Source organism: Microtus pennsylvanicus, chromosome 5 (assembly GCF_037038515.1).
Source record: "Microtus pennsylvanicus isolate mMicPen1 chromosome 5, mMicPen1.hap1, whole genome shotgun sequence".
NCBI classification, from domain to species: domain Eukaryota; kingdom Metazoa; phylum Chordata; class Mammalia; order Rodentia; family Cricetidae; genus Microtus; species Microtus pennsylvanicus.
In genome coordinates, this window is record NC_134583.1 from 125,825,305 (window position 1) to 125,849,009 (window position 23,705).

The 23,705-nt window shown below is 52.7% G+C and overlaps 1 protein-coding gene across 3 annotated transcripts in view; it reads left to right on the plus strand.

Moving 5' to 3' along the window:
- Neurl1 (neuralized E3 ubiquitin protein ligase 1) overlaps positions 1 to 23,705 on the plus strand; it is a 79,574-nt gene that overhangs the window by 53,505 nt on the left and 2,364 nt on the right. For 2 of the 3 annotated variants that reach the window (XM_075974333.1, XM_075974335.1), the window contains exons 2-5: positions 5,684 to 5,925; positions 6,259 to 6,580; positions 19,191 to 19,880; positions 22,732 to 22,878. In XM_075974333.1, coding sequence (XP_075830448.1) covers positions 5,684 to 5,925; positions 6,259 to 6,580; positions 19,191 to 19,880; positions 22,732 to 22,878 — 1,401 coding nt within the window. Of the gene's footprint in view, positions 1 to 4,927; positions 5,022 to 5,683; positions 5,926 to 6,258; positions 6,581 to 19,190; positions 19,881 to 22,731; positions 22,879 to 23,705 lie in introns of those variants that run through there. The other variant, XM_075974336.1, reaches the window with a different exon arrangement.

Below are 23,705 nucleotides of genomic sequence, written 5' to 3' on the forward strand. Positions count from 1 at the left end.
TCTCCAGATGGGCTCAGGGAGGGCGGAAGGCAGGGGACAGGCTGAGTGGGTCAGCGGACTTGTAGGGGCAGTGAGGAGCCCATGTGCAGTGTGACAGGTTCAGAGCTCAGAGCTCATCTCTGTGACCTTGTTCTGAAAGCCATGAACCAGGACCATCAATATGGTACTGTCTTTTGCGGTACCCCCAGACCCACAGCCTGAAACTGCAAGCGCTTAGCCCGCTCACTGCTTTTGCGCCCTGGAATTATGTGGTTTTCCTGGGGCCCCTGGGGCCCCTGGGTTCTCCTTTCCCAGGCTGCAGTCAGTTCATTGGGACTGCTGTCTCATTCCAAGGCTCACCTGGAGGGGAGCCATCACCAAGATTACTCACAATTACTGGCAGTCCTTGATCCTCCCCACATCTCCCTACAGGCATGGCAGCTGGCCTCCCCTGAGGGAGTAATTCCAGAGAGGACAGTAACAGCCAAGACAGAAGTGACAGTCCTCTACAACCCAAAGGGAGTGAGATTTCATTACTTCAGCCAGGATCTACTTTAGAAGGGGCCACAAAGGAACAAGAGGGCCCAGAGGCCAAGATGGCCCTCTTGGGCCAAGTTCAATAGCGGAGCTTCCCACAGACACCCACCTCACAGGGTTTGGGAAGGTGAGACAGGCTGGGTAAGAACCACAGAGGATGCAAAGATTGGTACAGGAGGACCATCCCTCAGGGATCGCCTCCTTTCTTCCAGCAATGCGGAGCTGATAGAGGGTCTTGTAGGGTTGTAGTCAAGTATGGAGTGTGGGGTCTTGGGAAGAGAGGAAATGTCTCCCTTCATTTTCTGGTGTCTCCACTGGCCACCAGAAAGGGCACAGCACAAAGCAAATGTTCAGATGAAAACCACACACTAGCACCGTGGCTCTCAACCTGTGGGTCACAAGCCCTTTGGGGCCAAATGACCCTTTCATAGGGTTCACATAAGAACATTGGAAAACACAGTATTTCCATTAAGTAGCAGACTTACAGTTATGAAGCAGCATCAAAAATCGTTTTATGGTTGGGGTCAGCACAGCACGAGGACCTGTGTAAAGGGTCGCAGCGGTTGGAAGGTTGAGGACCACTGCCCTGGCAGGTTCTTTTCATCATTCGCTTGAGCACCTATTCTGTGCTCAGAGCAGAATGTTGGAAAATATCAAAGAACAAGATGGCAGCCCTTCCTCCAGGGAGCCTCCCTGTCCATCATGGGAAAGGGTAGACACAGACAGGAAGGCAGAGAGTTGTCTGAGGGACTTTTCTCAGCTCTTGAGAAGATACATATGCCCAGAACCAGTGGATGCAGAATTGCCGAGGGAAAGCACCCTGGAACATGCGTGCCTTAGGGGTGACCCGTGTGGTGAGGGACACTCTTCTTGGATAGATAGGTCCCCAGAAGTCTGTATTCAGGGTCCCAGAGAGACTCCCGGAAGACCTTAAAGTCTGTAGGATGAGCAAGAAAAGGGCCGGTCCATGGTGGGCAGGGGAGGGAAGGGTTCGAAGCTGAGAAATGGGTGGAGCCATGCCTGGAGGTGAGGTCACTGGGGAAATGGAGACCTTCAAGGAAGCACTTCTGCTTCTGCCCAGCTGGACAGCACCTCCATCACTGTCTCCTACCTTCTGGCTCCTTGCTCCTGCAGAAGGAGCCCCGGTCAGAGAATACACACCATCTTGTCCGAGTCAGGCCCAGCATGCAGTGCGGTGAGACCAGAGCTACGTTGGAGAGAAGGCGAGGCTGCAGAGCTCGGCTTCTTGCAGATCAAATAAATGGACACTTCCTCCCATAGTCGTCACTTTTGTTTAAAACAAAAAACTTTATGTTAGACTCAGGTGTTAAAATTTGGAAAATTGTTTTGAATCATTGTGCTCCCCACGTACTTACCATAGCTGGGAGAAATAAGCAAGGCAGCTAGGAGCTTCTATTTAAAAAAAAAAAAAAGATGTATTTTTTTATTTTAAACTAGTGTATCTCTGTGTGTGTGTGTGTGTGTGTCTGTCTGTCTGTCTGTCTCTCTCTCTCTCTGTGTGTGTGTTGGGGGCTATCTGCACACACACACACAGATGCCTGCTGAGGGTAGAGTTATGGTGACCGTGAGTAGCCTAAAGTGGGTGTTGAGGCAGAACTCGGGTCCTCTGAAAGAACAGTAAATATTCTCAGCCCATCTCTCTAGCCCCAAGAGCCTCTTTTTATAAAGAACTCAAGGTCCGGAGTGAGAAAGTAACTTGCCTGGTGACAGTGATTTCGCAGCCTGGCTGGGGTGTGAACTGAAGGCCTCCTGCTTCCAATGTTCATGGGTTTTGCTCTGCCATCTCCTCCCACCCCTTCCACCCGTGCCCCCATCCCTGCTCCCTCCCCCGAAAGTGAGCCAGGCTGTGTAGAAGGTGAAGATGAGGCCGGCACTTGTATTCAGAGCCAAGGGTCAGAACAAGGTAGCCTCAAGAGCCATGGGGTTCATCTGAGCCTTGGAAGACTGGAGAGGTTTGCAGAAGCTCAGGTGGGGTTGAGAAAGAAAGGGTGTGGTCAGTGGGACCAGCGGGGCAGAGGTCATGGAAGTGGGAAGGGCATGGGGTGGTGTACCTCACAATGACCGTACAGCAGTGGCCACTTTCTGAGTTGTCCCTACATTGTCTCAATTGATACCTTGAAGGCTGTGGTGACCCCGTTTCACAGATAGGAAAGCTGAGGCACCATGCAGTATCCACACACGGGGAGATTGACTGGGCTTGGAGATGGCCAGGACTAAACTCAGATCTGTGCACTCTGACCGAGAGACCACACGTGTAAGCTAACGTCTGCGGGTCTGTGTCCGGTGGCATTATTGGGCCCTGCCTCAGGGTTAGTGCTGCCTCGCATGCCCTCCCTGATCCTTGGCAGCTCTGCCGTCAGACTCCACCGTAATTCAGAGCTTGATGGGGGCCATGGGGTCTTTACTCCAGAGGAGGGTCAGGCCTGTGTTGGCAGCTTACATGTACAAGGAAGACAAGGCCCTGGGGGAGTCTCACTCCTCGTCAGCATCAGCAAGGGCCCGCATGGAGGCTCCATGAGCTCTTAAACTTGTCCCCAAAGGGCTGCCTTGGACCTCGGCTGGGAACTGGTGGCAGGATGGGGGTTCTTCTTGAGTAGCCGCAAAGTCCTCAGGCTTGCTACCGTACCTTGCTGGGGTGCAGGTGCCTGGTCAGCACCTCCCTCCACCTACCGCTCCAGAACCATGGGGAGATGAGCTCTGGTATTGAATACAGAGTTGGGTAAAGCATCCTGGACACCTGTTGGAGGGGCACAGTCAAATCCTAGCTTTTCCTCTTCATCTAATACTAACCTCACAGCGACCCTCCAAGTGACGGAAGGGAGCCTGCCTCCAGCTGCCCCATCTGGGTCCTTGGTGTCAGAGCCATGCATCCAATAATTCTCACGGCGCTTTCTCTCCCCACAGCCCAGGTCATTTTCAGGTCAGATGTGTCAGGAAGAGAGCAGAAGCAGGGCTTCAGGGTGGCAGTCACTCTGATCAGCCACATTAGCCACCTCGAGGGTCCCGTTCACAGTGTGGCCCACAGGAGCCTCTATGTGGTGGTCCTGGCACCGTATGAGGACTTTACACACTAGCGGTGTACAGGACACACAGTTCAGGTGCGTTTGTGTGGAGGTCCTGGCCCTCTCGACAGAAGGGCAGACAGGAGGAGGCTGAATCCAGGAATGCTAGTGTGGATGGTGGGATCAATAGCCGGGATGTGGGGAGTCAAGGACTCCCCTCAGACTGTGGGAGGAGTTGAGGAGGGTGTGGGTCAGGTACTTAGCTGGGGCTGCCAAGCAGCTGGTGGTTGACGGGGAGAAGATGGCCAGTAGACCAAAGAGCTGGCTTTGTGTGGTGATCACACAGCCACCTTGAGAAGAGCATCTGGGGGTCGCTCGGTGACTGACCTGAGAGCCTTGGAACCACAGTGTGGACAGGAGAGGAAGACCCAAAGGCTTCTCACTCCCTGCACGGAGGCTGCCGGAATGCCTTGTCTCCACCCACCCATTTCACTTCACAGTTGAAGGGGACTTGTGGTTAAGGTTAGAGTGTCAGCCCACCTTGGCATGGGGACCCCCTGTGAGGTAGTCTAAATTCTTATGAGCCCTTCCTGGGACCAAGTAATGGGGGACGTCAGTGGCTGGAAATTCTACTGTCCACTTAGGGAGCCCACCCAACTCTGGGACTCCTGAGATATTCCAGCCCTTGTGGTCCGATGGCTGCCAGAATCCCTGCACCTCTGACCAGTTCTAGAACGTCTTGTTTTCCTGGAGAGAGCAGAGCCAGGCTTTCTCATGCTGCCCCACCCCTCGGGCCTGGCACACCAGAATGCGCTCTAGAGAAGCGCATGGTCCCTGCTGAGAGAGTGGAGGGGTCCGTGCTGGCTGCTAACTGCGTCTTGCTGCATTAATAAGTTGCTGTGCTACAAGGACTAAAATCTGAGACACCCCAGAAGCCCTGTCATAGGTGGACGTCCCTCCACCTTCCTCTGTTGTCATGGTTCTTTGCTTAAGATGACCAGATGGGCAGGCTTCATTTCCTGTAAGACTGGTGGGGCACGGGGAGCTGGGGAAGAGAGGGTGCCGTGTAAGGATGCCACCCAGCTGCTGATCCTGAGGCACAGGTCAACCAGTATCCCAGAGAGGGAAGTATCGCTCAGCCAATGAGTGCCAGAGAAGCCACCAGGTACCGTTTCCTGCAGTGCTACTGTTCCTATTTGTCTCCTGGCTGCCAGCCACACATCTGTAAAGCGCTTGCTCTGCCCCCAAGCCTGTCCTGCCCTCTGTCCCACTGAGATGTTTACCAGGAAGGAAGGAAGTACCATGCTTTTGTCTGGTGCCCCCAGTGCTACTGGCATGGGCAGTGTTAAGCAGGGGTGAAGCCTGAGGTATATAGGGAAGGCCTTGAGGGAGGAAGGTGACATCCTCGACACTGAAGCTGCCACTGGCTCCATGCTCAACAACTCTGCCACAGCTCTGCCTCATCAGCTGAGCCCCTGAGAGGCAAGTTTCCTGGTGTGTGTCATTTTGTATGGTGATTTCCGTCAATGTCCATGTCCTGGGAAGGACTGTTGACTTCAGGACAAAGCCACGTGTGTGTTATGTTTGTTCAGTGCCAAGGACAGAACTTGGTATTTCGTTGGTGATGAGTGTCACATATAAGATGAGGAGTGACAGAGAAGATGCTGGGAGTGGCAGCCAATTGTATTGGACAGGGTTACTGGCCATCGCAGCTGATGCTGGAGGGGAGGAGAAGATGGAGGTGGTGGATGACCAAGAACCCAGCAGCCCAGTGGGCTCTCTACCTTCCTAATGCTGAGACCCCTGAGTACAGTTCCTCATGCTGTGCTGACCCCAAACCATGAAATTATTTTTGTTGCTACTTCATAACTGTAGTTTTGCTACTGTCATGAGCATAATGTAAATATCTGATATGTGACCCCAAAGGGGTCACGGCCCACAGGCTGAGAATCATTGCAGCAGAAGGTGGTGGCTGGGAAAACACAGTGGAAGGAAGGATGGTGGTTACAGCTGGCTGTGCTGGAGAAGGCAGACATGCTGGCCAGTGGGCGATTGCCCTTTTTTCCTCGGCCCTCCGCAACGAGATCCTGGCAAGGCTCTTGGTCCCACTGCGTTCTCTGAGGCTGTGGCCTATTCCTTTGCAGACTCCATCGGGGGCTCCTTCCCGGTCACCTCTCACCGATGCCATCACAAGCAGAAGCACTGTCCGCCTGTGCTGTCAGCCGGGGGGCTCCCGGCCACGCCGCTGCTCTTCCACCCCTACACTAAGGGCTCCCAGATCCTCATGGACCTCAGTCACAAGGCCGTCAAGAGGCAAGCCAGCTTCTGCAACGCCATCACCTTCAGTAACCGCCCAGTGCTCATCTACGAGCAAGTCAGGCTGAAGGTGGGCACCCCCGACCCCTGCCTTTGACTTCTTTGGCCTGCTTGCTGTTCCGCTACTGGCAGCCTGCCCCCTCTCCTTTTTTTCTTCTCTCATCCTCACTCCTTTCCTAGCCTTCCTGGGTGATAAGACTCAATGGGAGTGGCTTTCACGAAGCTGTAGGAAGGCCCCCTGGGGTGGGGGTTGGGTGGGAATAAGTTACATTGCGAGTTTTCTGGCTGCCAGGCACTCCTAAGAGTTGGCTGAGGGTGGTCTATAGTGAGCCCACCCCTCCCCCCTTGGTCATCTGACCACAGGGGAGAGGCTAGGCTGAGGGTCCCCACTTCCTGTGGCCAGATCACCAAGAAGCAATGTTGCTGGAGCGGGGCCCTGCGACTTGGCTTCACCAGCAAGGACCCTTCCCACATCCACCCCGATTCGCTGCCCAAGTACGCCTGTCCTGACCTGGTGTCTCAGAGTGGCTTCTGGGCCAAAGCTTTGCCCGAAGAGTTTGCCAATGAGGGCAACATCATTGCCTTCTGGGTGGACAAGAAGGGCCGCGTCTTCTACCGCATCAATGACTCAGCCGCCATGCTTTTCTTCAATGGGGTCCGAACAGCTGACCCGCTCTGGGCCCTGGTGGATGTCTACGGCCTCACGCGGGGTGTCCAGCTGCTTGGTGAGTACCATCCCTCTGCTTCATTAGTCTCAGGACAGTCCCTTCAGATTTCAGGTGCTGGGACTAACCTTTGTTCCCATGAGTCACGGGGGCTGTACAGAGCCTAAGTAGCTCAGAACAACTCCAGGGCTTTCTATGGACTGTGGTGTCCCCCTCCTGGCCACAGCTTTGGCAAGTGAAGCTTAGTGAGATCATGACCCACAAACCCCGCCCTCAGAGTGCTTTCTGAGTTATACACAACTTTCACCACCAGAAATGGAAGCCCTGACCCTGCCCTGGTGAGATTAATGTTGCTTTCAGTAACCATTGTCAGTGAAGGTATACGTACGAAGTAAGGACTTTCTTTGAGGAGACTCACATTCAGGGATGTTGAGTCCTTCACGGATGGGTGGTACAACCAGTTCTCCACACTGGGTCTGCCCAGCCCCAAGCTACATCCTGGCCTACAGCTGTCCTGGCACCTGGGCTTCATCCTTACCCTAGGGCCTTTCTGCAAAGATGCTAAGTGTATGGGAGAGGGACGCAGGAGGCACTGTGGGGGGTGGGGGGCTTTAGACCCCTCAGCTTATCTTAGGCCTTGCACGGGGAGGGGAAGGACAAACAGCCCATAGGAGCTACTAGGGGAACATCAGAAGATGAGCTGGATCATCACGGGATAGGCTTCCTGGTCATGGCATCTGTCAGGACTGCCAGAGGCCTCAGACTGCATAGGTCACCCAAGGAGCTGGTGATGGAGTCTTCCTAGCTTGATTGATATATGTGCACATGTATCTTCAAGTGTGTGCTTGCAGACATGTGAACTCTACAGCTTCCTCATCTGGAAGACAGGTCCTGGGAAGAGTTAAAGCGGCTGATCACCACACTGTCCTGGGTAGTGGAGACACGTCTAGCCAACACTTGCCACTTCTGTCCCCGTCTCTACTCCCTCTCTCTTGCAGAGAGAAATGCCACAGAGGGGGTTTAAAACCCGTTCCTGTTTTCCTTTCTGCCTTCTAAGCCTAGAAATTGTGGATGTTTTCGGAGCACTTTGACTTGAGTTTAAAAAAAAAAAAAAGCTGGGAAAGTAGAGAGAGCCACGTGAATAATTGCCGGGAGCCCGGGTTCAGCTCCAAACACCAGGAGGCTGTTTTTGTTAACTAACAGTTTGGGAACTTTCTGTTTTTCGAGTCAATAAAAGTGTTCCCGCACTCATGCTGACACGCTGAGAGCCCCAAACAGGCTATTCCTGGTGGCAGCTACCGAAGAAGGGCATCCGGGCTGGCTGGCCGGCCTCCTCCGCTTCCTCCATGTACTGGCTGTACCTGAGGGCTTCCACCTGCCAAAAATTATGTGCCTTAGCTAGCAAGACAGATCTGGGCTGAGTCCCGGTCTGGTGCAGGGGTGCCTGCACCAGGTAGTTGGCCTGTGTGTACCGGGGGGCAGCAATCATGACTGTGGTGCAGACTTTGGAAGTCTCAAAGGATGGCCATGTGAGGATTGGCGGGTGCATGGTATCACGTGGAGGACAACTGATAACCTGCTGCTCTGGTGTCCCCTGGGCCTCACACTGTAAGGCAATAGAATTCCAGAGCTTAAGCCTGAGTCCCAGGCCGCTCATCCAGTCCAGCCTCAACCATCTGCTCTGAAGTGTTTTACCCAGGTCCCTGCTGCCTGGTAGAGGGCAGAGAGTGAGTGACTTTTTGCTCCTGAGAAAGTCACCATCTTGTTGTACGGGGAGTGGGAGCAACACCCTGTCCTCCCTCGGCAGTCTAAGAATACTCCTCCGCCTGCCCCCTCAGGACTGAGAGCTGGACCCAGGGCCTCCAGCATGCAAGGCGAGTGGTCTACACTGAATGGGAGCTTTGAACTCTGCATTTTGAGACAGGATCTCACTGGGCCTCCCAGGCTGGCTGTGAGCTTGCCATTTTCCTGCCTCGGCCTCCCAAGTAGCTGAGATTACAAGCCTGCACCACCAGGTCTGGCCAAGAGCAACTTTCCTGACAGTTCCCACTCTTGTCTAAAGGCTCAGTTTGGAGGCTGCTTCCTCCCTGAGAGACCTCTGGGTAGAATTTCTCTATTCTGTTCTCACCACAGCTCTGTAGTCTCTGGGAGCCTCAGTCCATCCTTGTGTCTGCTTCCCCATAGGACAGGAGTTTCTTTGCAGAAGGAACCCAGATCCTACCCTGCCTGTGTCCTTTAGAGCGTAGTTCTCCACCTGTGACCTATGACCCCTTTGGGGGTATCGAAAGACCCTTTCACAGGTCAGAACATGCAGATTATTTTCATCACAATTCATAATAGCAAATTTACAGTTATACAATAGTGACAATAATTTTATGGTCGGGGGTCCTGACAACACAGCAAGTGTATTAAAGGGGCCGCAGCATTAGGAAAGCTGAAAACCACTGCTCTAGAGACTATCTTATCTAACCCTGCAGGTTTTGCTGGGTTTAGGTTGTAGCATGGGAGGGAAGAATCGGGGGCTGGCTGAAAGGAAGTGTTGGGAAATGTTAGTTGAAGAGAAGAACAGGCGGGAGGGGCTGAAGGAGACCAGCCCTATGCTCAGACAGCCCCGGGCTCTCTGGGCAGTTAGGGAGGCAAAGGAGACACCAGGACTCAATCAACTTACAACCTGGATGTAAATTGCTAACCTCTGTGGTCATAGCATCCCTTTCATCTGCTGGGAGGCTTCCACCCTTAGCTCACTTAACCTAGAAGGGTGTTTTCCATCCCCATTTGGCAGGGAGAAGACTGAGGTCTGTGGAAGGCCTGGCCTGCCCATGTAGGGATGTGGCTGAGCTGGGTCTGAACGCAGAGTTCCACCATAAAAGCCGAGTCTTTCCCACGGCCCTCCTGCGGGTGTCCGGCGGGTTTCCTCAGAGAAGGAGGCAGGAAGGCAAAGGAGGCTCAGGTCTGTGGCGGTAGAATCTCGAGAGGTTTCTTGAAAGAGTAGGTTCAAGTTGGGCCTTACCCATTTTAGGAGACTAGACAGGTGGGGACAACAGGGTGTGCCTAGTGCCATGGGGCCTCCAACATTCAGGGTACTGAGGGTAGGTAGGGTGGAGGCTGGAGGAGAGTCAGCAGGGCCTCGTGCTGGCTCTGGAGCCCAGGCTGTCCAGCCCAGCCTGACCCCCACCCCTTCTGTGACTATACATGGGTTTGTCCGGAGTAGTTCGGTTGCCCTTGGAACTGCTGCAGGCTACTCTGCCTTCTCTGTGAGGCCCAGGCCTGTAACTGTTGTCCCGGCGTAAATCACTGCAGTCCCTGGCATTTTCAAACAGGGATTATGGCCCCTGAAGTCAATCAGTAGATTAAAATAGCTCTCCATTTTGCATCTCCTAAATTGACTTGTGTGTGTGTGTGTGTGTGTGTGTGTGTGTGTGTAGAAAACAAGAGAGATGGGGGCCAGGGGTAGAGATGGGGAGGAAGGTTGGGGGAGAAGATGGACTGAGAGGAGAGATGGGGCAAAGGCACGGATCCACATGTTAGGTTCCACCATGTCCAGCATATCTGAATCTTTTGTTGTCCCCCCTAGCAGCCCGCTCACTCTCCTAACAAAGTTGTCCCCTTCCTTGGGGCCAGTCTGTCTCTCTTGGGGTGATAATTTGACCAAAGATTATTCGACCATTAGAAACTTCCTCCAGGTTCCCCTGGCCCCTCCAGCTTGGTGTGCGGAGCCAAAGCCCCCACCCGTCCTGTCCGGTGTTCAGAGCACAGGCGTAGTTCTTGGTTCACTGTGTGTAGTAGGTAGTCACACATTCGCTATTTGAGCCAGCCCATAGATGGATGGGCTGTGTCCCTGAAGAAGTAGACAATTTAGAGGCTGGGGACTTAACTCTCCTTCACTGTAGTCCAGATACAGTCAGCAGGCTGACTCCAGGCCTTCCAGGCCATGTCCCCATGTGCCAGAGCTCAGTAGCTCACCCTCTTTCCTGCGGGTGCCCTGGCCCAGACCTGGGATGGTATCTCCAAGAATAACAGCTTCGTACCTCCAGGAAGAAAGGCCTGCCAGCAACCAAATAAACACAACTTTTATGGGGTGATTAATACTAGAACAGATAAACTCCTATCCCAGTTTCTCGTGGTCTCCTTGCTTCTCAACTCGGTGTTGAACACAGGCCTGTAACTTCAGCATTTAGGAGGTTGAGCAGGAGTATTGTGAGTTCAAGGCTAGCCTGGACTACATGATACTGTGTCCCAAAAAGAAAACGTTGGAAAGAGCAGCCATGATCTTGCAAAAGGCTGGTGAGCCCAGACTCCACTCACAAGGTGTCCTGGACCTCATGCTGAATGCGTGCCTGCCATGGCCTGGGCTCTGTGCAGAGAAAGAGTAACGGGAGAATTGAAAAACCTTGATGAGTTTTTCACTAAGAGACATGCCATATCACAGCTATGAAGGGGGACATGCCATATCACAGCTATGAAGGGGGACATGCCATATCACAGCTATGAAGGGGGACATGCCATATCACAGCTATGAAGGGGTACATGCCATATCACAGCTATGCAGGGGGACATGCCATATCACAGCTATGAAGGGGGTCAGGCCATATCATAGCTATGAAGGGGGTCAGGCCATAACACAGATATGACGTGGCCCAAATCTAAGTCTGCAATTAAGTGTGGTCCGAAGTGTTAACTGCAGGGTGCCGCTGAGAACAATCCTGGAGGACGTTTGTGGGAAGCGAAATCCAAGTTGGTGAAGAGAATGGAGTGGCTGAAGAACAATTTAGCCATAAATGGGTGCGCACTGGCACAGAGTGGGGAGTGAGCCAAGAGGGAAGTCCCGTTCTGGAAGGGAGCGTGAAGAAGAAAGGCAGCAGGCAGCTCGTGGCCATGAGGGTTGTGCACAACTGGGCACACACATGTACACATGCACACACACACAGACACACACAGGCACACAGGGAGAGACAGAGAGAGACAGAGACAGAGAGAGAGGGACAGAGAGAGAGAGAAAGTGCTTCAAGTTAAATGCTCCGGTGGCTCTGGTCTGGAATTTGGAACCCCCAGTCAATCTGGACATGAGGTCGGTGTGACCAGACCTGGTGCCACATCGGAGTGGTAGTGGCAGTCTCTGAGGGCTGGAAGTGGCAGCTTGCAACGGTTCTTTTTCTCTTACCCCTCTTCCCAAAGCATACTTCTAGGTCTGGGTGGAAAGCCTCACCTACCTGCTGGGGGTGTTACTCATGAAGACACAGGTGGCTTTGGGCCAGATCCAGATTCTAGGGGCTGCTCATCCAGTGGTCCAGCTTTGCAGCCCTGCACCGAGAGCCTCCTCAGTCCCTTGAGACAAGGCCCGGGAGCTGTAACCGTCCCAGGTGTGCTGAGTGTGTCTTACATGGTTGAGAGCTCCGCTGTCACTTAGGTGACCTTGCTGCTTCCCTGGCTTAACCAATGTTTATGCTCAACCTTAGCGGCTGGGATCCAGAGGCAACTGTAGTTTAAGAAGCCTGTACCCGTCCCAGGACAGGGTAGACAGTGGGGATGCTATGCAGATGAGGGTTTCTCCCTCTTTGACAGTTTTCCCTAAAAAGAATAATTTGACCAGATATGGTGGTGCATAGACATGGGAAGCAGAGGCAGGAGGATGAAGTCATGCTCAGATACATACTGAGTCTGATTCCAGCCTGGGCTACATAAAGCCAACCTGGGCTACATCCAATGCCCCCTCTCTCCCCAAATCTTACTGCTCCTTCTGCAGAAACTCTTCCAGGCATTCCCTTTTTCTTCTCACTTCAGGTCTTGCCAACTGTGACAAGGCCCAGGTCTGAAGCCCTCCACTGCTCCATCTTAGCTTCTTCCTTCCCTTCCATTGGATGACACACCCTCCCCTGAGAGCCTGGGGCACATGCAGGTTTCAGTGGGTTGCGTGGTTCATTGTCCTGTTTTCTAAGGTGCTGTGCACCTTTTGTGCAAAAGAAAGGGTTACATGTATTTTGCAGAGAGGTCTAATGACTTGCAGCTTGTTGTGCAGCGGGTAGTGGCTTCTTAGAACCTGGAGCCTAGGCTGCCTTGCCTTCCAGCTTCTCTAGCTATAAGTCCCACTTAAGTCTGAATGCCTACCTCTAGGTAATCACCCAGGATCTGTCTTGTCTAGAACAGGGCATATGAGAGCTCAGGGTAGGAAGGATCATCTACTCATGTGGAGTAGAGGTTACCAAGAGTTACTGCAATGTTGGACCAAGAAAGAGGTAATGGGGTCTCAGGGTATCTGATTCAGTAGAGAGGGCAGGTCTGACTGCCCAATATCCCCAGATTCTCGAGAGCTTCATCTGGTTCTTCTGTCCTAGAGCAGACTAGCTTGGGCAGCATGAGATCATGTCCATGGATTACCAAACCTGGACTCTCTGTCACCTACAGAAAAGGCAATGCCACATTGCCACCTAGTGTCTCATTGGCTGTAGATGTGGTTCTAGGGGCCTTGGTAAGACCTGCAGGGGTGAGAGGGTCATAGTGATATCTGAGGGCAGGGAGGAGCTGGGTCCTGCAGAACGGGGCACCAGGCCCTCATTTCAGAAGCAGGAGAGAGCCACCAAATTAAGACCTGACCCAGCTGCTTGCAAGTTGTGGGCAGTTCCCAGTGTCTCTTGCCTTGGCCTCTGGATTGCTTGGGCATAAAGATCCATGCCCCACATAGCTCACCAGTATCTGCAGAGGCTCCCAGATATAGGAAAGTGTCTACAGTGTGAGAACTGGTCTTGTCTTTACGTTAAAAAAGAATACCCAATTTGCCATATTTGCCTGGTCACTATCACTAAATAGAAAACTCCATGCATGTCTTCTGTCATGAAGGACAACCATGAAGTCTAAGATCTGGGATGATACCTGTGGTTCTCCAGTGGGGTTCTTTGGAATCCTCGGGCTCCGTAGGACATCTCTGAGACAGCAAAGTGCAGAGACATAGGGAGATGGGCGTGGTGCAAGGTCTGGTGGTGCTGAAACAGAGGTACCCCTACTTTAAAGATGAACACTTGGGTGGGTGTGGTGACTCACACCTGTCATTCTAGCCATTGGAAGGCTGAGGTAGGAGGTTCACTGTGAGTTCCAGGCCAGCATGAGATACAAAATCCTGTCTCAAAAACTGAAAACATACAACCAAAGTTAATATCCAACCAAAACCAAACAAACAAAACAAAAGTTTGAGAGCTACTATATCAAATGATTCTCGGAACCTCCGACTCCATGATTCAGCCCAGGAGTCTGACTTCAAGTGATGCTGGGCCTCAGGAACATGTTTGTTTCTTCTGGGCTGCCCACAGCTGAGTTCAAAGGGAAAGGGTGGAGGCTAGTGTGGTTTTCAGGGTACTGCCCAGAGGGTTGGCTCATCTGAGCTGTGTCCTGCCTCCCTGCACGGCTCCTTCTCCCATCTGGGTCAGAAGCAGACCAGCAGGAGGATGTTTATGGAGACAGTAAACGTACTGGCAGCACCTTCCAAAAGGGGGCTGGCTGCTGCAACCCTGTGCTAAAAGATCACCCAGCGCTGCGGATGTGAGAATCCAAACAAACAAGAGTCTGTGCTGGTGGTGGCCCAGCTTCAAAAGAGGCCCCTAAGCCAGTGCCACCCTATGCCACTAGCCAGGCTAAGCTGGCCCTTAGCGCTCACCACCAGCCACCGTTACCCATGGCCTAGCTCAGGTGGATTTCCACGAACTCGCCAGCAATACGACACTGGATGTTCCTTTCACCGGCTGCCTGTTCTGCTGCCTGGGCAAGTCCTTCTCAGCTTGGGAGGGAGAGCTTTGCCCTCAAGGTGACATTTATCCCAAAGAGATTCAGGGGGCCCAAGGGAACAGTCTACCACAGAAGAATCCAAACCAGGAAAGCTTTTGTTTGCAAGACAAGGTTTCTCAGAGCCCAGGCTGGCTTCAGATTCACCATGTGGTTGAGGATGGGTGACTTTGAACTTCTGATGCTTCCGCCCTGCCTCCAAAGTTCTGGGATTACAGATGTGTATACCATAGGTGCCTGGCTGGTCAGGAGTTGAATATCAAACCCAGGTCTTTGTGTATTCTAGGCAGGCACCCTACCAAGTGAGCTATGTGCCCCACCCAAGAAGAGTTATTTTCCAACAGTTGGAGTTCTACAGACACAGGGACTAGGAGGGTTTTGAGGTGGTGAGCTCTCCCCGGGGGCATTTTAGGCAAGGCTGAGTGAGAAGATGGCAGGGGTCTGTGGGTTGCCTACCCCTTCGCTTTCTTTGAGCTCCTATCCAAATGGAGATGCTAAGACTCTTGCAGCTGAGTCTGATTTGGATTCTTCCTGCCTCTAAGCCTAAATTTGCCGCCTGCTGATTGCCAGGCCCCTTCTTCTCTGCCCATGGCTCAGTAAACAAGGGTAGTAACAGCTCCGCCCTTCTGCTCTGGTCCAGAGCCACTGTTACACCCCAGAATTGGCAGGCACCAAGGGACACAAAGTGCAGTGGCTGAACAGCCCCCCCCCCCCAACAGGGTTTCTCTCTGTAGCTTTTGGAACCTGTCCTGGACCTTGTTCTGTAGACCAGATTGGCCTCGAACTCACAGAGATCCACCTGCCTCTGCCTCCCGAGTGCTGGGATTAAAGGCGGGTGCCACCACCACCTGGCTGAGCAGCTCCTTTCAAGATCTTGTGCCACCTCTGCCTCCATCACTAACCCCTCCCAGGCAGGCAGCTGATTACATAACTTGTTGCTTCCTAATGTGGGGCCGTCCATGGCTTGTGGCTCCAGGTTAGCCTCATCCTGGGAGAGTCCCAAGGTGTTCTCTTGATCTGGGGGCTGGACACGGCTGTGCCCCAGCTCCATGTTAGCTCACCCAGAGGCCCTTTGCCTCTGCCATGTGCTGGATGCTCTACGTCTCAAGTTGCAGCTATTTCAGGGCCTCGCGCAGCTGACCCGCTGCTAGGACAGCTATTTGGAGCCTGCTGGCTGCCCGCAGCTGCTCCTGCCGAGTGCTGGAGAGGAAGGGGAGAAGACATTCTTGGGCTGAGTCTAGCCAGTTCCAGCTGTTCCTGAGCCTCAGCTCCTAGCTCAGCAACATTTCCAATAAGTGCATTTCCTAGCCTGTCCGTCTGTCTGTCTGCCCCCTCTCTGTCCACCCTCGCATTCCTTCTCCTTTAATCTCCACATGGAGCTGCTTCTCCTGGGATTTTAGTCAGTGATTTCATCCAAAGAGCATTTCCTGGGTGCCCACTGTGACTTTCATGTCTACAGAGAGCATGGACAGCCTATTTGTGTAGGTGTCTGGTGCTGGGGTTTGAACCCAGAGCCTTGTGCATGCTAGGCATACGCTTTACCACTGGCCATGCCCCCACCCCAAAATGCTAATATCTGAAATTGTCTGGACAATGGGGCGTCTGCCCACCCCTGACCTGCCAGAGCTTGTCAAGACAGGCATCTGGCTCCATTCTCTAATGCTTTGGGGAAGTTGCTTACACAAAGGCCACCAGCTAAGTACCAGGTAGAACATTTACTGCCTGGTCTGGAGTGCCCTAGAGCCCTTGGTGACGTGGAAAGAGTGGCTCATACTGACATGTGATCACATGTGCCGGGTACTTTACCAAGTGTCCAGTGGGCCTCACCCCATCACATCCCAGAAGCATCCTTCCAAGGGGAACCTCACAATACAGGCTTTACAGAAGTCAGATATGTCTCCCACAGCTGAAGAAGAAAGGTCCCGTGAGGTTAAACCACTTGTCCAAGGTCATCAGGATTTGAACCCCGACTGATAACTTCAAATTTGCTACACTCATCTATGTTCCTATCAATATATTGCCTACCGGTATGTAGATTTTGGTTACAAAAACCAACTAACTGATACTCAAAGTACTCTTAAGTTGTGTTATTTGGAGTACATATTCACTCTGAGCCTTGAGCTTCTCAGGGCACACCCTCAGTACTGTCTGGGTCTATTCCCTCTCTAAGTGGTGGGAATGTGTGTCTGCAATCTTCAGTATGGAGGGAGAGGAGATGTGTTCTCCTACAGGCTCAGACATCAAGCGGTGTGGTGCTTTAGATACAGAGATGAAGAATTCAGTTTAAGAGAACCCGACTCTTCAGAGGACAAAGCCCTTTCTTGTTTATTGAATTGCTTCCTCAATTAGTGTCCACAGCTTTGGCCTGCACTGCTGTGAACTACATACACCATGGCCTGCTCAGCTCCAGGGCTCAGACCAGCCTGTCTGAGAGTATGGGGTAGCCCGTGTACGATCTTTCCGATAGGTCATGGGTGGGCCTCTCTGAACCATCGGCTTCTCTTTTCCTTAATACTTCTGTCTCCTCTCTCAACTCCCTAGTGTCCCCAAGGCCCAGCACTGGAATCTCTGAGAAGTCAGGGCCCAGGCTTTCCCCACCTATTTCCCTCCCTAGACCTCCTCTTCCTTCCTGTCCCCCCTCTTCCCCTCACCTCTGCCTCTGAACATCCCCAGCCTTCAAGCCATTGCCATCGTTGTCAGAGTCAATTCCCTGGAATAATCAAGTTTTCCGGTTGGTTCCCTCCTCCTTGCCAAGGCGATACTGGGAACCCCAACCAGTCAGGCCCCGGGAGGCTTTCGGAGCAGCCCGAGACTTAGGAAGGGCAGCGGCTAACCTTCCTGAGTCCAGATAGCAGCTTCGGGCAGAGGTAGAGAGAGGGGCTTTTGCGACTCCTCCACCTTCAGTGGAAGGCCAATGATGGCTCTTCTTGCTGGCTTAGTTTTCTAGGCTTTGCCAGAGGACTTGGGAACCCCTGTCACCTCAGCACAGGGAGGCATAGGTCATGGTGTGGCTTACAGTGGTGCCAGTCAGATTTGGGAATGCCAACTCTGCAGAAGGGGTTCTATCCGAAACGAGTGTGATTCTGGGCGGTGGTGGAGCACGCCTATAATCCCAGCACTCAAGAGGCAGAGGCAAGGGGATTTCTGTGAGTTTGAGGCCAGTCTGGTCTACAGAGAAAGTTCCAGGACAGCCAGGGCTGTTGCACAGAGAAACCCTGCCTCGAAAAACCAACCCCCCAGGACCCCCCAAAAGGATGTGGCATTGGGGGATGGACAGACCTTGCCAATATTGAGTCTACTTACTCAGTGGCTGTCACCCAGCACCCCTGAGCAGTGTTTACAGTGGGGTGGCCTCCACGGGCTGTTTGAAGGATAACATTTGGGGTTAGCGCCTGTTGCTCTCACTGTAGGTTACAGATCCACAGAGCAGGGACATAGCATACCGTTAAACGAACAAGGCTGGAAGCAGCTGTTGGCATGAAAATGAGGTGCTCGGGATACAGTGAGACACCAGTGGGTGTGAAAAAGGAAACACGTGCAGTGCACAGCAGGGATTTGAGCCCGACGTCCATGCCCATGGAAGGGCTTAACACACGTCCTGGATGCCCAGAAGCTGTGCACAGAATTTAGTGACAGTGTTCTGAGATGGGCCGACGTTATTGCATTTTCAAAACGGCTTATTACTCACCGAAGGTTAAACATCATTGGTGTTTATCTTAGAGTAGAACTCAATTTTTGCATTAGCGAAAACCTAAAATACACCTAAAAGAATCTGTCATGCCACAATCCAAATATGGAAAAGGTCACCCCCCCCCCCTTCTGGGTGGCTGGCTAACAGGCAGCCTTGTGTGCTTCTTTTTGCTGGAGTGTATGTATTGTCTTCAGAATGAAGCTTGTATCAGCTGTCTGGATTAGTGAGACAGGTTGGAAGCTCGGTGAAGCTGCTCTCAAAAGTCTATTTCTTGGATGAATTTAAATTCCTTCCATATTAATGTCTTTACGTGACGATAACCTCAAAGCCTAAGTATTGGTTTTAGATGTCACTGTTTATGCAAAGAAACTGGGAGAGAGCGGTCCCTTCTGGCCTCCTAGAGTGTTACAGATTCAACAGTACCTGTGACTAATAGTTATTGCTTGTGTAAAAGCCACTCTGAGGACTGGGGAAGATAGCTCAGTGGGCACAAAACACAAGGACCTGAGTTAGCTGTCTTTTAAAGGCAGGATGTATCGGTATATTTATAATCCCACTGCTGTGGACTGGGGGATACCTGGGACTCGCTAGCTAGCCGGCGCAGTCTACTTGGCTATTTCCAGACAAAGAGGGGGTGAAAGGGAGGGAGGGGGAGAGAGTTTGTTCTCTAAACAAACAATCGTGGATGGTGCCTGAGAGATAACACCTAAGACTGACTTCTGGGCAAATCCTAGATGTTAAAATAAAGTAGGGAAGTCCTAGGGATTAGAATTTAAGAAATCTTTTTCTCCCATGGAGGGGCTGAGGGTGGGCTGAGGGTACAGGGCATCAACCCACTAAAACTGTAAGTCTTAGCGGCACTGTGGCACATACAGAGTTCGAGGCTAGGCTGGGACATGAGACTCTCAGAAAAAGAAAAGGTCCTCCTAATACAGTTTAAGAATCAGCACACTGCAAGTTCTGCAGGGTTACTGAAGACAGTAAGGAGAAAGCATTGCTGGCTGGAAAGCATTTAGAAGCAACTAGATGGCCTTGAAGTTGGTGTCTTCCAGCGGTATGCTTTGTTTAAAAAGAACATTCCCGCGCCCCCTTCGCTTTCCAACTTTGCATCCGAACGAATGAGCATCTTTAGTGTCGGTGGCGCAGGCAGACTGCGCGACCGCTGTGGGACGGTGACGGTCGCCCGGTCTCTCGCCCTCCCCGCTGCAGACAGCGAGCTGGTGCTGCCCGACTGCCTGCGGCCGCGCTCCTTCACCGCACTCCGGCGGCCGTCCCTGCGGTGCGAGGCGGACGAGGCGCGCCTGTCCGTGAGCCTGTGCGACCTCAACGTGCCGGGAACCGACGGCGACGATGGCGCACCGCCCTCCGGCTGCCCGATCCCGCAGAACTCGCTCAACTCGCAGCATAGCCGCGCGCTGCCGGCGAAGCTCGACGGCGACCTGCGCTTCCACGCGCTGCGCGCTGGCTCGCACGTCCGCATCCTGGACGAGCAGACGGTGGCGCGCCTGGAGCACGGGCGCGACGAGCGCGCGCTCGTCTTCACCAGCCGGCCGGTGCGCGTGGCCGAGACCATTTTCATCAAGGTCACGCGCTCCGGCGGTGCGCGGGCTGGCGCGCTGTCCTTTGGTGTCACCACGTGCGACCCTGGCACGCTGCGGCCTGCCGACTTGCCCTTCAGCCCCGAGGCCCTAGTGGACCGCAAGGAGTTCTGGGCGGTGTGTCGAGTGCCCGGGCCTCTGCACAGCGGTGACATCCTGGGCCTGGTGGTCAACGCCGACGGTGAGCTGCACCTGAGTCACAACGGTGCGGCAGCCGGAATGCAACTGTGCGTGGATGCCTCGCAGCCCCTCTGGATGCTCTTCAGCCTGCATGGCGCCATCACGCAGGTCCGCATCCTCGGTGAGTGCGGGGGTGATCCTGCTAGGGTCTAGCAGCTAGCCTGTCACCCTAGGTGAGTTCTGGGTGGGGCGGAAACTTCTGGCTCACTGATGGCTGGGAGAGATCAACTCACATCCGAACGGACACAAACAGCCTGGCCAGATCCATATGCCTCAGCTTAAAAATCGGGGAAAGGGAGTTTACACTAGCAGTGAACTGAGACTCAAGTTTCCTCAGGGTTCTTGTGAGCCTTACTGAAAATCAGTTTGCCTGGTTGTTGTGGTCCACGTTTGTAATCCCAACATTTAGGAGGCAGAGGCAGGAGGATCTCTGCAAGTTCACCGCTAACCTGGTCTGCATATTTCTTTCAGTTCAGCCAGAACTTCTTAGCAAGCTGTCTCAAAAACAGAAAAATGGTAATAGAAAAGTTGCTGTCTTCTTGGGTTGATACCTGCGTCAGAGTAGGGGAATGCCTGAGCAGGTGGCCTTCGGACGTGAGATTGCAGCGCTGCAAACCCTTTGAAAGGACTGGAGGGTGTGGGCTTACATTAAGCCACACTCTCTGGTTGGTTCTATGGGATAAGTGTCCCTTACTGTGACCAGATGTCTGACAAGGCGAGTGAAGGGAAGATGGGTCTGATTTGGCTCACCGTTTGAGAGAACAGTCCATCCTAGTGGAGGGGGGCTGGCAGGAATGGGAGGGGTCACATGGCACCCACCTGCTGTCAGAGAGGTGAGTGCCTGCGCTCAGCTCCATATCTCGCTTTTCTCTTTATTCAGCATGGGAAGTCAGCCACCAGGGTGGCTTTACCCTGGGGCTATCTCTCACTAGCCTCACTGTAAACGGCAGACCTCTGAATCCTGCCTGCAGAGATCCGAATGCTGTCGCTGTAGGGTAGATTCTGGACTTCTGATTTTGTTGGTGTTGTTTTTGAGACAGGGTCTCTAAATAGCCCTGCCTGTCCTGGAACTCATTATGTAGACCAGGCTGGCTTCAGACTCAGAGAGACCCAACTCTGCCTCCTGAGTGCTGGGGTTAAAGGAGTACACCACCACGCCCAACTGGTTTATATTTTTATTTAAGCCTTTAGCCAAGGTTAGGGAAACCTGGGCCTCTCAACCCCATGGCTCAACCCAGGCATCGTGGTAGGATTGGTAGTGTGTGCAGGTGAGCTAGCCTCAGCTGCTCTCTGAGCTCCGCCTGCTGTGAGGGGCCCATGCAGCCCGCTGCTTGTGTCTGTGTATGTGGTGCCATTGAGACTGTGAGTGTGGAGAGCTTGTGAAATGGGATGAAAATCAGTGTGGACTTCCAGTTCCAGACAGACCAGACTGCAAGAAGAAAAGCTACGCCCGGAAGTGAGGCCAGAGTACCAAGGAATTAGAGCTGAAAGATAAACCAGGAAGGAAGGAGATGAAATCAGATTAGAGGAAACAAAATCAAACAGGAAGGGAGGTGAAAATGAAATCGGGCTGGGAAGCACGCCCACACAAATGTGAGCTGAGGTGAGAGATAACCGACTCCGCTAGCTGCGTCTCAGGGAACAGAAGCCACCCAGAGGCAAGGCATGCTCTTGCATCAGCCCCACCTCATAACCGCAGAGTAGCTCTGTCATCCGAAGGGTTCATAAGAGGGAGCGAAAGGGAACGAAAACAGAACATGGGATTTTTTTTCTGTCTCAGGTGGTAAGTGGGTCAAGGTGGATGTCAAGAAATACCACCCAGAACTCACTGTCTGTTAATAGCTCCTAACTGTTTGGAGAATTGGGCATGTCAGCCAGCAAAGTGCTGGGGAATCCTGACTGGAAACCAAAGCCAGGAGCAGCATGGGAAGATTGACTGTTCCCCGTACAGTAAATGCTTGGCTTTGTGAAAGTCCCCCATAAGCTGATAACTCAGGGCTGTTTCCTTTATCCATATGCACACCACCATCAGGTTCCTTTGTGTTCACTGGTAAATCAAACTGTTTTCACTACAGACAACTATATCAGAGTTGCTTTCTAGACAGGTTTGAAAATGCTAGTCCATGCGGTAGGGTAAGAAAAGCAAATAGGTACGCATTTCTGAAAAGAGATGATAGTTTATTTAAAATATCAATGTAGTAAGAGAAACTGTATGAACTGGGCCTGCAACCCCAGCTATTTGGGAGGCTGAGGCAGGAGGACCAGATGTTCAAGGTTTGCCTGGGCTGCAGAGGAAGTTTGAGGCCAGCCTAGGCCACTTAGTAAGATCCTATCTTAAACTAAAAAGCTAAATAAGGGTACTGGATCACTGGTCAGTGACAGATGCTTCGCTAACACGAGTGAAGCCCTAGGTTCAGTCTCTAGTGTGGAGGGGAGAAGAGGGAGGAGGAGAAAAGAGACCCAGCGTGTGAACATTCATTGATCTTAGAAATGATGACACCATTAAATGAGTTAGAGCTAACAGTTGTAACAGAGCATTAGGGCCTGTGGGAAAGCCCGGGCAGCGAGGCTTCTTGCTCCCAGCAAGCTCATGGTTCTGCTAGGGCACAGAGCTGGATTCTCTTCAGGCTGTGTGGCTGGGTATGGCTAGTCAGTGATCATGAGGTAGTGTTTTGGGGGAGCCATGGCTGCCCAAGGACTGAGGTTTGAGGATAGTCTCAAGAGGGCAAAGGCTCTGTCCCCAGTCTCGCCTGTGGACAGTGTACCTCTGGGAAGGACTAGGCAGGGAAGAAGGGAGGGAGAGGTTGTATGACCGGAATATAGGGAAAGCAGAACCATGAGCTTGCTGGGAGCAAGAAACCTTGCTGCCCGTGCTGTCCTACAGGCAGGCATGGGGGCCCTCGGTGGGGGTAGGAACTGAAGTTCTCTCTATTAGGCTAATGGCACTGTGGCCCATCCCCCCCCTTTCTCAGGCTCCACCGTCATGGCTGAAAGGGGCGGCCCATCTCTCCCCTGCTCACCTGCATCCACTCCAACCTCTCCCAGTGCCCTGGGCAGCCGCCTCTCTGATCCCCTGCTCAGCACCTGCAGTTCCGGGCCTCTGGGTGGCTCGACTGGCGGTGAGTACCAAGGCCCTGGGGTTGGGTCATGCTTCCCTTCTCATACGTATATTCTTCAGAGAGGGACCGGCCGTGCAGCCTTTGTTAGGGCTGGGGCTGGAAGCTCTCACCAGGGGACTGTTATTCTTAAAAAATAATAATAATTTTAATTATTTTTGAGTGTGTGTGTGCATGCATGAACGCGTGAGGTGCCTGATGAGGATGGAGATGTGCTGGGTGCCCCGGAGCTGGAATTATAGGCAGCAGGCGGTTGCAAGCTACCTGATGTGGTGCAGGAATCAAGCTCAGGTCCTCTGGAAGGGCAGCCCTCCTCTCTGTTGACACAGCTCTTCAGATGTCTCAGTTAGGGTTTCTGCGGCAGTGAAGAGACACCACGAGCACAGCCACTCTTGTAAAGAAAAACCCTTAATTGTGGGCTTACAGTTTCAAAGCCCATTAGCGCTATGGCAGGGCATGGCAGTGTGCAGGCAGACATGGTGCTGGAAGAGGAGTTGGGAGTTCTACCTACATCTTGATCTGTAAGAAGCAGAAGGAAGAATTGTCACAGTGGCCAGACTTGAGCTTCTAAGCCCTCAAAGCCCCCCTCCAGCAAGGCCACACCTCCTAATAGTGCCACTCGCTATGGGCCAAGCATTTATACCTGAGGCTATGGAGGCCGTTCCTGTTCAAACCACTAGATGTGTAGCTGTTGCTTTTTTAAAAATAATCTTTTTTATAAAGATTATTTTAAATTTGTGTGTATGTGTGTGCGCATGTGTGTATGCATCGTGTGAATATGTGTGTAGGCGCCATGAAGCCCAGAGAGTGTATCTGATCTTCCAGAGGAC